General features: G+C 44.0%; 1 protein-coding gene across 1 annotated transcript in view; it reads right to left on the reverse strand.

Moving 5' to 3' along the window:
• The window catches only part of clmpb (CXADR like membrane protein b), a 95,673-nt gene that overhangs the window by 9,569 nt on the left and 69,543 nt on the right, over positions 1-16,561 (reverse strand). Inside the window, 3 exon segments of the mRNA XM_029681279.2 lie at positions 246-413; positions 1,966-2,167; positions 5,635-5,792. Coding sequence (XP_029537139.2) covers positions 246-413; positions 1,966-2,167; positions 5,635-5,792 — 528 coding nt within the window.

Consider the following 16,561-nt stretch of genomic DNA (forward strand, 5'->3'; position numbering starts at 1 on the left):
GCCAGTTGGGGAACACTGGCTGAATTACCACTATCAGGAAGTTTTTGTGCTATAATGAATCTCCATTACATTTTGGTGTTTCGGAGGCAGACTGGAATTTAAGTGTTTGGGGATAAAAATGTATTCTGGGAAATACTATCATCAAAATATCACAAACTATGTAATGTCCTCTTTAGGGGACCTGTGTTTCACATGCACATGGATGAAGTGGGGTACAGCAAGTGTACAATCTACAATCTACTTACCTCTCAGTGCCAGTAGGGGGAGGTTCCCAACACTCTTTCCCTTATCCAGCACCCTCTCCCAATTGTATTTGATAGGGTCTGAGCCGTCACTGGATTTGCAGCTCAGTTTAACATCACTGCCCTCCAGCAGCCTGCCGTCCATCCAGCATCGTGGCTTAGAGGGCTTCACTGTAGAAACAACAGAACAGTAGTTATAAAACACTACAAATAACATAATACTGTAGCAGCATGTGTAAACAGTAAATAATACTTAAAGATTCTTGAGTGTAACAGCAGCTGTTTGTTTCTCATGGAAGCCAATGCTGTGATTACAAGTTGTGTTACAGGCCCCAAACCTAGATCAATAAGTGACTGTGAGTTGGTTTTGAAAGCCTGCAGACAGAGACAGGTCAGGAGAGAGTGCTGTGGTCCTGAGTTCCTGTGGCCTGGGGGTCACTATATGGCCAGCCCTTCTCTAGCTCTATGGCTGCTTCACAGCAGGTGCTCCAGTCCTCCTTATATCTCTCCATCCATCCCTTAACCCATCCCTCCAACCCTCCACCCTTTCCTCCTTCCATCCCTCCCCTCCATCCCTTCCCTCCCAGTCTAACCGGCATGGTGAACATGCTGCTTCCACGCTCAGTAAGAGATATAATGAAGGGGCTGAGGAGAGTGCCGGGGATTCTGCAGTACATCGCACAGCTCTGTCAGGGCCAGTTAGACCAATCTATCTGCAGCCGGAGCAGGCAGAGCGAGGACTCACACACTGACACAGGGGCCCAGACCCAGCCAGCCACCAGCTCCTCTGCCAACCCATTATCTTAACGTCGGGACTGCAAGAGAAAAATGCAAATGTTCATCTCTCAAAATCAAAAGTGTCACTGCAAAGCTGAGGGCAATTAGTAAAAATCTAGATGCTAACTCAATGAAATGTCTTTATGGAGGAGAAAAGGGAAAAAGGATTAAGAGACTGTTCCATTAAAGTACCAATAACCACCGGTTTAACTAATCTCCCATGATGTTTTAATAAAATGCATGGGAGAATGATCTCACTTCTACCGTTGGACTACGTTGTGGTATTGCTGCTCTCCACTTGCCTGTCTGTCCTTCAAAGCTGTTTGTCTATTCAATGATATGCAGAGACACATTTACCACAGAGCCAGTGAAAACTAAGCCATTTAAAACAGATCCGCCAAACCTCTGTGTATTGGGGCAATGAAAAAACTCAACAGAACATATAAAACAACAATGGGGTTTTTGCCCCTCTAAAGCAGCCCAACTGGCTTTGTCATAATAGTTATGAAAGCTGAATGACGGCTCAGAACTCTGTATGGTGTTTAATAATTATAAACAGATAACAAATATTAAATCATCATAAAGAGCTTGTCTGCAGTATATTTGATGACAGAAAACGTATTTTCATATCATGGTAGCAAAATAATTCCTAATGTTTAACAACTAAATTCTGCATCATCTGTTTCAAACAGACAAGAGGTCGATCCCCAATGCCAGCCATTTTTTTTTTTACATATATTAGATTATGTTACTTCTATGTGCCTCAGCAACCATACATCTGAGACCCTCGCAATGGAGAAACAAGGCCAAACAAAAAAATCTAAATCGAATCACTCCATCTGAATCAAATTGAATCATTTGATCAGTCAGCATGAGAGAGGAAATGTGCCTGCTAATTCCCTATTGATTAGCGTGTGTGAGAGACAGAGCTGGAGAGCAGACTCACCCAGCACTATGAGGTTAACCTGGCTCCAGTGGTACTTTCCCCCCATCTTGACCTTGCAGTAGTACTCCCCAGAGTCGGTCAGCTGTAAGTCACTGAGGAGCAGGGAGGCGTCTCCTTTCAGGTAGTCCCCAGCGAAAGACAGACGACTGGTCCCGCTGGTCACCTCGTTGGTGTAAACCTGGCCCCCGAAAAACGTGATGATCTGGGTTGGGGAGAGAGACAATGAGACACACAGAGAGCTGTATGCAGAGAGATATGTAAAGGCATCAGCTCTGTATGTGGATTTAGACATGCATGGACACTGCTTGCTCATAAAGACACATACACATACAGTACAGACATGTACCCTCTATTTGTCTTTCACTCTCTCTACCTTGTAAAAACACACACACAACGGCATCAAACACAGCTGTCACAGCAGCCTATTACTCAGGGCAAGTGAGAGCCTGCAGATGGGGACTGTTAAACGCTGGTGCCACAGCACATCAGTGCCATCGGAGCTGGGTTTACCTGCTGCGTTCGCAGGTGACGTCTGCCCATTTACACACACACACACACACACACACACACACACACACACACACACACACACACACACACACACACACACACACACACACACACACACACACACACACACACACACACACACACACACACACACACACACACACACACAAGTTACTGTGCATTTGCCTATGGGCACACTCCTGCTGTGTTTATCCATTTTGGATGCGGAGTGTACAGTATTTGCAGGTGTGTATGTGTTTGTGCTTGTGGCTGTGAACATATGTTTATGAGAGGTGGAATGAGTGGTCTGTCTAATGTGCAATTGAATTCAATACAGCATCCAACATCAGAGTTCTCAATGTTCCCCTTGTCTGTGGACGGCCTCAGGATGGGCCTATGGGTGTGTAGCACTATTAGCATACGCATCCCCAGGTCAGCGCCAGTGAACCCTGCCCTTGCTCGGGATTTCTCTCCCCTCTGTGCTCCTGACACATGTAGCCTGTACACTCGGCAACAGAGGCTAAATGTTGACAAGCTGCTCTTTTCCATTTCAACACGACCTTCCAGCTGAAATAAAATAATGATTTATTAATTTCGCTACAGGCACAGTCTCGTTTCTAATAAAATGTTCAGACGTTTCATTTTAATTAATGGTGCCTTCAATGTTATCTCCTCGTTAAATATTCAATGCAATGTGCCAGCCTCTTCAGAGGTATCAAAGACATTTGTTTTCCCCTTTCTTCCCTTCTCTCCCTCCTCCCTTCTCCCCTCCTCCCTCCTCCCTCCTCCCTTCTCTCCCTCCTCCCTTCTCCCTTCTCTCCCTCCTCCCTTCCCTTGTGGAGCCAAATCTCTCATTGCTAATCAACAGATCAGTGTGTAAATGAATGACTTTCAAAGAAATTAGAAATCTCTTTAATCTGATAAGGCCTGTTGAGATTTCACGGTATTACAGGTATTATCAGATGTTAGTTTTTTCTTAATGAAATGTACTAAATCAAAACAGAAACTGAAACTTTAACATCTTCTGAGAGCTAGAAGACAAGTAATTACATTAGGACTGTTTTTAGACTCGGGTAGATGATAAAAGGTGGGTGATAGGATGGATCCATTTTTATTATATTAATAGCTGGCAGTATTGATGTTGTCTAATTCATATCTCAGGGACTGGAATGTCTAGGTATACTATTTTCACAGCTGTTGTGATGTACAGGCTTCTCTGGTCTAATGTACAGGCTTTATTTAGTAACTGTGTCTCAGGAGGACTTTCAGCCACAGTCATTTGTTTACCACTGTATCTCAGTCGATATCGTTTCACTTCAGGGAATCTGAAAAAGCCTACAGTATTTTCGGAATGTATTCGGACCCCTTTTGTTACATTACAGCCTTATTCTAAAATGTTTTAAATAAAAAAAAATCCTCATCAATCTACAAACAATACCCCATAATGATAAAGTAAAAACAGTTTGTTTTTAAATGTTAGCAAATTTATAAAAAATAAAATGTAAAAAACGTATTTACTTCAGTATTCAGACCCTTTGCTATGAGCCTCAAAATTGAGCCCAGGTGCATCCTGTTTCCATTGATCGTCCTTGAGATATTTCTACAACTTGACTGGAGTCCACCTGAGTTCAATTAAATTGATTGGACATGATTTGGAAAGGCACACACCTGTCTCTAAAAGGTCGCACAGTTGATAGTGCATGTCAGAGCAAAAATCAAGGCATGAGGTCAAAGGAATTGTCCGTAGAGCTCCGAGACAGGTTTGTTTCTAGGCACAGATCTGGGGGAGGGTACCAAAAAATGTATGTAGCAATGAAGGTCCCCAAGAACACAGTGGCCTCCATCATTCTGAAATGGAAGATGTTTGGAACCACCAAGGCTCTTCATAGAGCTGCCTGCCTGGCCAAACTGAGCAATCGGGAGAGAAGGACCTTGGTCAGGGATGTGACCAAGAACCTGATGGTCACTCTAACAGAGCTCCAGAGTTCCTCTGTGGAGATGGCAGAACCTTCCAGAATGACAACCATCTCTGCAACACTCCACCAATCAGGCCTTTATGGTAGAGTGGCCAGATGGAAGCCACTCCTCTGTAAAAGGCACATGACAGCCCGCTTGGAGTTTGCCAAAAGGCACCTAAAGGACATTCAGACCACGAGAAACAAGATTCTCTGGTCTAATGAAACCAAGATTGAACTCTTTGGCCTGAATGCCAAGCGTCACGTCTGGAGGAAACCAGGCACCGCTCATTCCCTGGCCTATACCATCCCTACGGTGAAGCATGGTGGTGGCAACATCATACTGTGGGGATTTTTTTCAGCAGCAGGGACTGGGAGACTAGTCAGGATGGAGTGAAAGATGAACGGAGCAAAGTACAGAGAGATCCTTGATGAAAACATGCTCTAGAGCACTAAGGACCTTATACTGGGGTGAAGATTCACCTTCCAACAGTACAATGACCCTAAGAACAGAGCTAAGACAACTCAAGAGTGACTTTGGGACAAGTCTCTGAATGTCCTTGAGCGGCCTAGCCAAAGCCTGGACTTGAACCCGACCGATCGAACATCTCTGGAGAGACCTGAAAATACTTGTGCAGCAACGCTCGCCATCCATCCTGACAGAGCTTGAGAGGATCTGCAGAGAATAATGGGAGAAACTTCCCAAATACAGGTGTGCCAAGCTTGCAGTGTCATACCCAAGAAGACTTGAGGCTGTAATCGCTGTCAAAGGTGCTTCAACAAAGTACTGAGTAAAGGGTCTAAACACTTATGTAAATGTGATATTTATTTTTTACATTTGCAAACATTTCTTAAAACCTTTTTTTTTTTTTTCGCTTTGTCATTATGAGTTATTGTGTGTAGATTGATGAGGGGAAAAAACGTTTTAATCCATTTTAGAATAAGGCTGTAACGTAACAAACTGTGCAAGAGTAAGAGTAGACTGTAGGAAGAAATGAGATGGGAAGAAAACAAATTGGAGGAACATTGTGTTGTATTAGTGTGCCTTTGAAAAAGCTATTAAAATAAATCAGATTGGTTGCAACAAAGAGATTGAGGGTGAGAGGGGGGGGGTATAGAAAAGGAGAGAGAAGAGAGAGAAAGAAGGAAAGAAAGAGAGAAAATGACAACGAAAGAGACACGAGAGAGAGAGCAGCTTCCTCACCACTCTCTGCTTGGAGTTGGGCTTCTGCAGTAGCCACTCGATGTCAAGCAACTGCACATTGGATTGCCAGAACTGATGGTGGCACGGCAGGGTGGTGTTGTCTCCGACGACTCTCTTCATTTCTGTCTGGGCGCCGGCCGTCAGCAGGCTCAGCAGCACTGGAGAGAGAGAGAGAGAGAGAGAGAGAGAGAGAGAACAAAGACACTGTCAGATAACTAGAACCAGATACACCACCAGACAGCAGCCACAGGCAGAAAATATCTTGAGTAAAAAACCTAGTGAGATAGGAAACCCCATCAGAATTACTAGGACATAACACATAATAGAAACAGAATCAAACACACAAAACCATCTAAACCACAATGAGACAAAGACTATAACTAGAGTCAATTTCTCCCAAGCTCACCTAGCTGTCAGGTTGTTTGCTGTACGACAGGGTCTGAGTTGCACTAGGCTCCGTCAGCTGTGTATGTGGGGCTTGTGGCTTGGACCCTGGCCAGTGGCCAGACTGTCAGGGCATGCTATGCAGTGGGGGTCGCAGGGTTAATTTATTGGAGGATGCTGGACAGCCCCGGGTTGAGGGGAATTAAACAGAGGCGTCAGGGGATTTAAAGAGGGATGGAGCTCGTGGGGGCCGTTGGGTGATCAAGAGGACATACGACTCCCTTCCACTGGTAGACCCAGCACAGGGAAAACAATGCATATGCTCCACAGCCCCCATGACGCCTCCGGCTTACTCGCTCAAATGCGCTAGATATTTTTGGTGCTTCAGCATTAACCTAACGCACATTTCATTTAGCCACTGCAGAGAGCCGGCTAAGAGCCTGGCTTCAAAGTGCTCTAAATAAAGTTATCAAACGCTTGTTTGGCTGAATATACTCGTTTTTATTACTCAGTGGTGTGTCGCTGATTAGGTGCTGAGTGGTTCAATAAATCACGAAATATACAATGTGGTATACAAACACTGTTTTTTCCTGTGGGCTGGCCCTGGGTATATCGGGGCTTGAGAGATTAAACAGACAGCGACTCATTGAAAGAATGCCTTTGTGCCCTATCACCCTCGATCACATGTTGTCAATGTTCAGTGGATCACCATATGTGGTCAATGCCTCAGCCGGAGGCACATTTCTTCTTATACAGTGGCCAGCCTCTCAGGAACAACACACGTAAGAGCGGTCAGAGTCAATGAGAATGATCGCTCGTCTGCCTCATAAAATAGGTGACTTGGTGTAGGGATGTGGTAAAGAGGGCGACATCTTAAAAGTTCTGTCACTTTTACCCTGCCTTCATGTACATATCTACCTGAAATACCTGGTACCTCTACACATGGATCTGATACTGGTACTCCGTGTATGTAGCTCCACATTGATCTGATACTGGTACTCCCTGTGTGTAGCTCCACATTGATCTGATACTGGTACTCCCTGTATGTAGCTCCACATTGATCTGATACTGGTACTCCCTGTGTGTAGCTCCACACTGATCTGATACTGGTACTCCCTGTGTGTAGCTCCACATTGATCTGATACTGGTACTCCCTGTGTGTAGCTCCACATTGATCTGATACTGGTACTCCCTGTATGTAGCTCCACATTGATCTGATACTGGTACTCCCTGTGTGTAGCTCCACATTGATCTGATACTGGTACTCCCTGTATGTAGCTCCACATTGATCTGATACTGGTACTCCCTGTGTGTAGCTCGACATTGATCTGATACTGGTACTCCCTGTATGTAGCTCCATATTGATCTGATACTGGTACTCCCTGTGTGTAGCTCCACATTGATCTGATACTGGTACTCCCTGTGTGTAGCTCCACATTGATCTGATACTGGTACTCCCTGTGTGTAGCTCCACATTGATCTGATACTGGTATTCCCTGGATGTAGCTCCACATTGATCTGATACTGGTACTCCCTGTGTGTAGCTCCACATTGATCTGATACTGGTACTCCCTGGATGTAGCTCCATTCTTGTGCATTTTACTCCCCGTGTTTCTATTTAAATGTTGTATTATTATTTTTCAACTCTGCCTCGTTGGGATAGGCTGATAAACAAGCATTTCATGGTAAAGTTGTAGTCGACAACTATGGCAAATATATTTTATTTGGTACATGGAGGGAGGTATCATACCTGCAAACCCGTTATTCATAAGAGGTTGAATGACTCATAATGATGACATCATTACTCTGTGTGCAGCTCTAAAACTTTATTTGACTTTCACATTTCCCTGATGCAATAACCCTGGGCTCCACACAAGTCACTCACATCCATCTGAGTCACCACGTTGACCCAACTCCAGACGCCCTCTCTGACTGGCACCCAGCACCACAGGAAAGGAGGCCATATTACAGTACAGCAGGGCCCTCAGTCTACTCAAAACAGCCCTGGTGACAGGGCACATTACTGAGGTCCTCCTACTGCTCTCGCTCTCCCCTGCTCTGCTGAAATCATTACTCATCAGAAAAAATGGCCACCTATTTCAAGCCAAGGAGCTCCCAACTCCCCTGAAGGTATCCCCATTCATGACTTTTTAATGCAGCATTTGCAGAGCCATTCATCTTGTGGGCACCCCGCAGATATTACTTGGATGGAAGTCATGGAGGGGAGCCTAGGAGAGAATGATCCAGCCAGAACAGAGGACTGTGGGCATCCTCTCAGCATAGCTCCTAATCACTTTGAGGAGGAGGAGGACGGAGGAGGTTGGCTGGAGTGTGTGTGTGTGTGTGTGTGTGTGTGTGTGTGTGTGTGTGTGTGTGTGTGTGTGTGTGTGTGTGTGTGTGTGTGTGTGTGTGTGTGTGTGTGTGTGTGTGTGAGTGAGTGAGTGACCGTTGAGTGTTAGGGCCCGGTGATGGTCCGTTGGGAGCCCAGTGCATGCTGCTGGCCAAGGCCTGTTCAAGCCGTGCTGTCTAGTCAGTGCCCTCACACTTGTCACCACGGAACTGAACCCCCTGCTCGGTGTGCTGGGCCTGATAACAGCTAGTAAGCTCACCTCACCTCTCCACCACCTGCCCTACTTCCTCCCTTCGCCAGGGGACTCACAGGCTGGGGAGTCGGGGAGAGAGAGAGAGTTTTGCATGGGAGCGATATGAGTAGGACCAATTATCAAAGGCAGTACATAGAAGGTTGTGTGTTGTATGTGCAATTAACTGTGCTGTATATCGCCTACTCCTTTAGCAAACTCTCAACGACCTTCCAACAAGCACACTGAGCCAATACAGACTGCATGGGTTTGGAATTAGGCTTCACTTTATCATCGGTCAATGGATTTACTATATATGAAATGATCTCAATTTCAGCCAACAACATGACAAACAATACAATGCCTTTATAGTAACACTACAATCAGCTTTTACATCCTCAGTTTATGGTTGTGGAGAGGGGATTTTGTGCTCTGGGGTCCAAAATAAGTCTACCTTGAAGTCGATTTGTTCTCAGATTTTTTGGATTGGCTTCATTCACAGTGTTCACAGCTGTGGCGGTTTGGACCGATGGAAACCATCATTTGTGAGATACCCAGTATGCGGCATACCAGGGTGTCACAGCATACTATGGTGACTCTGTATAGGAACCTCAGGTAGTCTTTAGTTTATGCCCTTGGCATTCAATGGTCTAATATAGTGGGATATTTCAGTTTACTTTAGTTTGTTATTTCAGCCGTTTAAAAAATAAAAAATAAATAAATAAAAATAAAAATCGCACATAAATCTTGAAAAAGCCATACGTGCACATGAGTAAAATCATGGAGGATAACACACAATAAAGTCTGGGACTTATTTCCATTGTGGTCCTCTTGAGACAAGATGGCTAGGCAAGATCGAACACAGTATGGCACTGAGGTAATAAAACATAAAACCAAAGAAGAAGTACACCTATCATCATTGCAGTTACATCGCAGGGTACATTCATATGGGCACAGAAGACAAACAGTTTGGTTCTTTATTGTTAAGTAACTCATTCTACTCTGAGGCTCCAGTATACAAGTAAGTACCTTTCCCAGCATTACTTCTGAACCTGTATAAGCACACATTAGCAACACCTGATCTGGTGCTGTGGTTGTGTGCATCCCTAACATGCAGAAAGTAATCAGTCAGATATCTGGACACAGAACCATAAATACTAGTGTAAATCAGACTTTAATCTGGGACACCCTAGCATCAACAGGCAGCCAGCTGAGTTCCTGAAAGCAGCTCCTGCCTATGTGAATATGTGGACTCAGGATCTTTGATGTTATACTGAGGATAGATACAGGCATATAATTCCTATGGTCAGACTTTATCCCTCCTTCTTATAGAGAGGTATAACTTTAGCTTGTTTCCATGGGAAAGATGCATTGTTCAAGAGAGAGATTAACGATGTGTAATACAAGGGGCAATTTCCTCAGCAGAATTTCAAAGAAACCTTGCAGGAATATTATCCAGGCCTGGGTCTTTGGAGCATTTATGCTCTGCTAGCATACTGGCTACTTTGGCTGTTGCTACCTTTGCAAGAGAAAAAGAGTTTAGCTGAACCCCTAACTCAGCATAATACTTCTTGACATGGTCGTTTCCATACAAACTAGAACTGGTGGGCAGCATGCTGACAAGTAAAACAAAAAAAATGGTTGAATTACTATGAATACCGGAGACACAGTAAATAGTCTGAGACGTTATTTACTGTCAGGCACAGCAAAATTGTCAAAACATCACGAGCAGACCTTGGTTCAAATACTATTTCAAATATCTCAAATACAGTACATTCAAAGTAACCTTTCAGATATATTTTACTTGAAAAGACAAGTCCCACTTGGCACACACTGGTTGAATCAATGTTGTTTCCATGTCATTCAATGAAATTAAGTTAAACCAACGTGCAATAGATGTTGAATTGATGTCTGTGCCCAGTGGGGTGGTTGAATATTTTTATGTAGTTGGAAATACAATTGGAAAGTATATTACAGTATTGTAAAATACTTATTTCAAATACTATTTTCAAATTCCTGGATTAAATGCATGAGTGTGTTTTGTCAGTGTATTTGAAATACAATTTGGCAGACTATTTTTTTTTTTTTTTACAAATAACCATTCAAATACAAGTACTTGTTTTGGGCTGTGTATTTGAAAATACTGTATTTTAAATACCAGATACTCAAATACACATGTATTTGATCTCAGGTCTAATCACGAGGCCTCTATGTGTTCACGTCTTCTTGACATTCCATTGGGCCCTGGGAAATTGTATGTTAAGGAGGCCATCTTAGCTGAGAGCTGTGAGTCAAGGGGGTGTTTCGCGATAAGGTAACTATGTTAATAACTTCTGGCTCTGACAAGACACCCCCCTCTCTCCCCCTCCTCTTCTCTCATTTCCTCTACTCTCTGGACTGGGATCAACATGGCTGAAAATTGACATGTTTGACAGGGCTCAGTTTTTACCCAAACAAAGAAAAGAGCTAAAGAAATGTATTATAATGAACAAAAGGGGACCTGGCAGCAGCATAGGCTTAGAGAGAGACAGAGGGACAGAGAGAGTGAGGGAGAGCTGGGGCGACTATAGTGGAGGAACCAATTTCTATGAAAATGCCCTAGGGGGAGTTGTGCTCCAGTAAATCCACCTCCCCGCAGAATGGTACAGTCTTATTATAGAGCAGCCAGTGGGATGCAGGCAGGCAGCGGCCCCAAATCTTTCACATTGCCCAAAGTCAAGCTCCACGTCCCATTCAGCACGTTGGCTTGGCTGGGGCCTCAGCACCGCTAAAGCTCCTGGCTCTCACAACTGTAGAGATCAGGGGAGGAAAAAGAGAAGAGAAGGCCCAACGTCTTGTGTTTAATAAGTCCACTCTGTTCGCCATGGTCAACAGATTCTGGCCACAATGAGCTTGAATCTCACCGTAGCTCTAGGGAAAAGCAGTTGGAAAAGTAGAGGAGGCAGAACTAACTCCTTTAAGAGTTCTATATGTATTTGTCCTTTGTAATAAGAGTGCATGTGTGTGAACAGTATGTGGGTGCTTGTGTGTGTGTGTGTGTGCTGCATGCATTGTGTGAACATCTGCTGTCTTAGAAATGCACTTCCATACTTCCATCTGCATAATGGGAAAACAAGACCTATCTCATGCTGACGGTAAATCAAGGCCACTGTGCAAACATGTGAAGTAGAATATAGCAGTCGTAGGGCATACAGAGTTTCAAATTGCATAGGAGTTACCAGCTGATCCACACAAGGTCCAGACAGGGAGAGAGGACTGCAGCATTCATCTCTCAGCACAGTCACTCTATACTAAAGTGTTATCTTGCTCCACTGACAGGCTTCTCTGGCAGGAGAAGAAAACAGAGGGAGCGGACAGGGAGAATTACTCAGAGAACAATGGGCTGGGACATAGAGAAATGCCTCCCGGATAACCAGGTACAATGAATTTGGCTTAGCTCCATGGTATGACTTATATGTGTGAAATGCATCAGAAGCAACTGGTGACACACAGTTGAGCTGGGGACACATTCAAATGATGGAAAACGCTGAAATAGTCAGAGGTCACAACCAAAGTTTCCTCAAAAAATGTTTGGCACAGAGCATATTTCAGGTCTGCTGAGCACAAACTTGAACGTTATGACAATTCTGTGCATCTTCCAGCGCGCGTTTACTGTTAACACGGAGGCTGTACCCGCTTTAAGTTACAGTTTTAACAGTGGCCTTGTAGACTACTGTGGCTATTTGATCATAATGTAGCCATAACATTTCAACATGGAAATACAGTAGCTGTTCTATCATTCAGTCTACAGTAGCATCCAATGTGTGGTCTTCAATGTAGGCCTACATTACATGAGACTTTTGAAACATGCAGGGCTTGACATTATAACCTGTTTATCCACTTGTCATTCAGTGAAGGAGGTGACTGGAAATGTGGTGTTGTTTGATGCAATAAATTACTTCACAAAATAAAATGCATTATTATTTCCATGCCATTATTAGAGAGAATCAGACAAATTATGCTACCCTCTGCCTATTGGCTACTTAGCTTATTCAAGCCTGTCTTAAAATACAACACTTTAAGACAAAAAACCTGACTCACTTTTTAAAGATGTCTAGAAATGTATACATTTTGTGCTCCTGTAGGAAGCAATCACTCCCCTATTGCTGACTATAAATTATATATAACTGGGCTAATAACTCACTAACTAGCAAAGGATATGAACAAGATGTGCAGACGTGGCTACATGAAGCTCTCGCTTTGATCTCAAAACAAGCGCATCTACTCATGCTGTAAGCACAGTCCAGTTCAAAGTAAATGACACAGATGGTCTATGGTCTATTTGCATATAGGCCTACTGCAGCGCTGATTGTTTATGCTGCACGGGTCTGTGTAGAGTACTGGCTGAGTAGTGCATGTCAATGCAATAGAATCCTACTCCGATGTGTTCTGCCTACAACAAAAATCTCTCGCATAGTTAGTTTTGGTATGTTGCATTGAAATGGGATAATATTGCATTGATTCAATCACAATTACCACAGTAAAGAGAAACGTCAATAGTGTTAACAGGGAAAACTCTAGAACAGTGGTCACCAACCGAGTCAAGATCACTACGAGTCAAAATGCAACCCAAGATCTACCACTCAGTAAGCTATAGGCCCAATACATTATCACTGCACATTGGCTTTGTCAATGCATTGTTGTTCAGGACATTAAAAAAAAATCATATTTCAAAATTTGAGGTAGCCTATATGATCATACAGGTAATAGATCCATTGTTATATTACTTGTAAAGCACAGCTGAGTGAGCGTACATTTAAATAATTTGCTTTTTATTTTACTGTGCTGATGGTGCCTGCATCTGACGGTCAGTCTCAGCAGAAGGAGAGAGCAGCAGACTGACGGTCTGCCTCTCAACATTCCTCCGCTCTCCCTTTCCTCCACTGACACTGACAAACAAGGGACACAGTCTTCCAGCTGATGACGAAACTCGAGCCAAACAGCATATTTCTGCCTCATGCACATGTTGTTACTCCTGTGAACAGAGAAAGTGAAATATTCCTCAATATTACGGTAGGTCTACCTGCTAACCCACAAAGCATTTGGTCCTGCCGTACATACCTACACGTATGCTACAGTCACAAGACACAGGCCTCCTTACTGTCCCTAGTATTTCTAAGCAAACAGCTGAAGGCAGGGCTTTCTCCTATAGAGCTCAATTTTTATGGAATGGCCTGCCTATCCATGTGAGAGACGCAGACTTGGTCTCGACCTTAAAGTTTTTATTGAAGACTCATCTCTTCAGTAGGTCCTATGACTGAGTGTAGTCTGGCCCAGGAGTGTGAAGGTGAATGGAAAGGCACTGGAGCGACGAACCGGCCTTGCCGTCTCTGCCTGGCCGGCTCCCCTCTCTCCACTGGGATTCTCTGCCTCAAACCCTATTACAGAGGCTGAGTCACTGGCTTACTGGTGCTCTTCCATGCCGTCCCTAGGAGGGGTGCTTCACTTGAGTGGGTTGAGTCATTGACGTGATCTTCCTCTCCAGGATGGTGTCCCCCTCGGGTTCGTGCCATGGGGAAGATCATCGTGGGCTATACCCGGCCTTGTCTCAGGGTAGTAGGTTGGTGGTTGACGATATCCCTCTAGTGGCGTGGGGGCTGTGCTTTGGCAAAGTTTGGCCCTGTCCGGGGGTATCGTTGGGCAGGGCCAGTGTGTCTCCCGACCCCTCCCGTCTCAGCCTCCAGTATTTATGCTGCAATAGTTTGTGTCGGGGGGCTGGGGTCAGTCTTATATCTGGAGTTTTTCTCCTGCCTTATCCGGTGTCCTGTGTGAAGTTTAGTATGCTCCCTCTTTCGCTCTCTCTTTTTCTCTTAGAGGACCTGAGCCCTAGGACCATGCTTCAGGACTACCTGGCCTGATGGACTCCTTGCTGTCCCCAGTTCACCTGGTCATGCTGCCTGCGGCTATGGAACCCTGACCTGATCACCGGACGTGCTACCTTGTCCTGGGCCTGCTGTTTTCAATTCTCTTTCTACTGCACCTGCCGTCTCTACCTCTGAATGATCGGCTATGAAAAGCCAACTGACATTTACTACTGAGGTGCTGACCTGTTGCACCCTCTACAACCACTGTGATTATTATTATTATCTGATCCTGCTGGTCATCTATGAATGTTTGAACATCTTGACATTTCTCCTAGCCACCGTGCTTCTACATCGACATTACTTGCTGTTTGGGGTTTTAGGCTGGGTTTCTGTACAGCACTTTGACATCGGCTGATGTAAAAAGGGCATTATAAATAGATTTGATTGATATGAAAAAAGACCCAGTAATAATAAGAATGCAAGCCTATAGATACACTTTCCTACTCATTAGTTACTGCTGCAGTGCTTTCTGTGAAGCTGAAAGGAAATAGGAAGAATGCGCTTTTTATGGCTTATAAAAGTGATCAATACAAAGTGTTGACAGCTCCGAGTAAGAACTTAAACTCACTCATAAAAACAGCAGCTCTTTGTTGATTTTGTTGACAGTCTCTCTAGTCATGGTTTTAAACATTCTGAAATCTCACAGTATCAAGCTTTCTTTTATGCCTGCTACATTACTGCAGACAGTCATCTTGATTTGTACCCTCACACATTAAATGGTTCAAATTGACAACAGTTCGCCTATCTGGCATACAGGGCAGCAGAATCCTGAATCGGGTGCACCTACAGTACCGTCTGAGACAAAAAAAGGCTTTATCATTTTTTTACAGAAATGTTTAGCGATCGACTAGGAATGCCTTAGAGATTGACTAGTCGATCCCGATCAACCGCTTGGTGCTCTAGAAAGTTGAATGAAGTTCAATCTCTTGATTCTCTCTGTGAGCTAATATTTATGTGCAGCAATCTCGGGGCTAGCTTAGAGGGAACATTGGTCACAGCCAGAAGTACAGCTTGGTGTTCAGAAAGATCAGTGAAATTAATACTTGTGGGTTTGTTGACAACCTGTTGCTATACAAATGGTAAATATATTGGTGCTTTCTTCACAAGGAAATAGTTATTACAGCGATGGGCACAGAGGGAGGTAAAGCATATGTTCTCATTTATACTGCTCTCTGAGGTGGACTTGAAACACTGAAATGCGCTCACATCTCTGATGGCTCCCCAGACAAGAGCCATGCTCGGAGACACTAGTACAAACTAACAGGCTACAAAAACAACCCTCGTCAGACCTCTCACAGAGACTCCTTTATACAGCCTCATATACAGGCTCTTTTTAATTAGTTCTTCTGAAGGGATTAAATATTGTTTTAACTCTACCAGAGATCACACCTTAACATTAAATTGTACGCGTTGCAGGCACTCCCTAATTCTTGGTCCAAGTCATGAATATTTTTCTCCTGTGGAATCCAAGAGGGCTGTGTTTTCACTGACTGGAGGCTGCTTTTTGAAGGGATAAAGTACCCATAATCCTTCTCTGCATTGCGCCCGGCAACCAACACCCCTTCTGCTAATATGGAACTTTTCTCCATGCCACTAACAGCACTATTAAAGATCAGGGCCATTTCAAGCATGGAGAGAGCCGGGGCTTGAGAGGAAAATGTTTAAAATGAGGGCCCAGTCATGTACACACTCATCTGCGATGATGGATTCCTAAAAGCCTGGCTAGAGCAGGCGGATACAAAGGAATGGAATCGCTTCAAGGATAATCCATATGACCTGGAGGAGAGAAATGGGGAAAGAGAGAGAGCCTATGGGAAATAAGGAATGGGAGATGAAATTCCACTAAGGTCGGAATAATATACGACCCTGTGGTACGTTTTCACCTCAAGCGCTATTGTTGGCTTCATTAACATTTATTTCAAGGGCTTGTCATCTATGTCACATCACGCAAAAAATGGACACCATCCCACTGATAGAATCCTAAAATAGATGCTAAATTGGTTTCATGCCGAGCCCTTTTAATTCACCCAAAAGTTTTCAATAAACTAGCAGCAGATAAAT

This window comes from Oncorhynchus nerka, linkage group LG14 (genome assembly GCF_034236695.1).
Source record: "Oncorhynchus nerka isolate Pitt River linkage group LG14, Oner_Uvic_2.0, whole genome shotgun sequence".
In the NCBI taxonomy this organism is placed as follows: Eukaryota; Metazoa; Chordata; class Actinopteri; order Salmoniformes; family Salmonidae; genus Oncorhynchus; species Oncorhynchus nerka.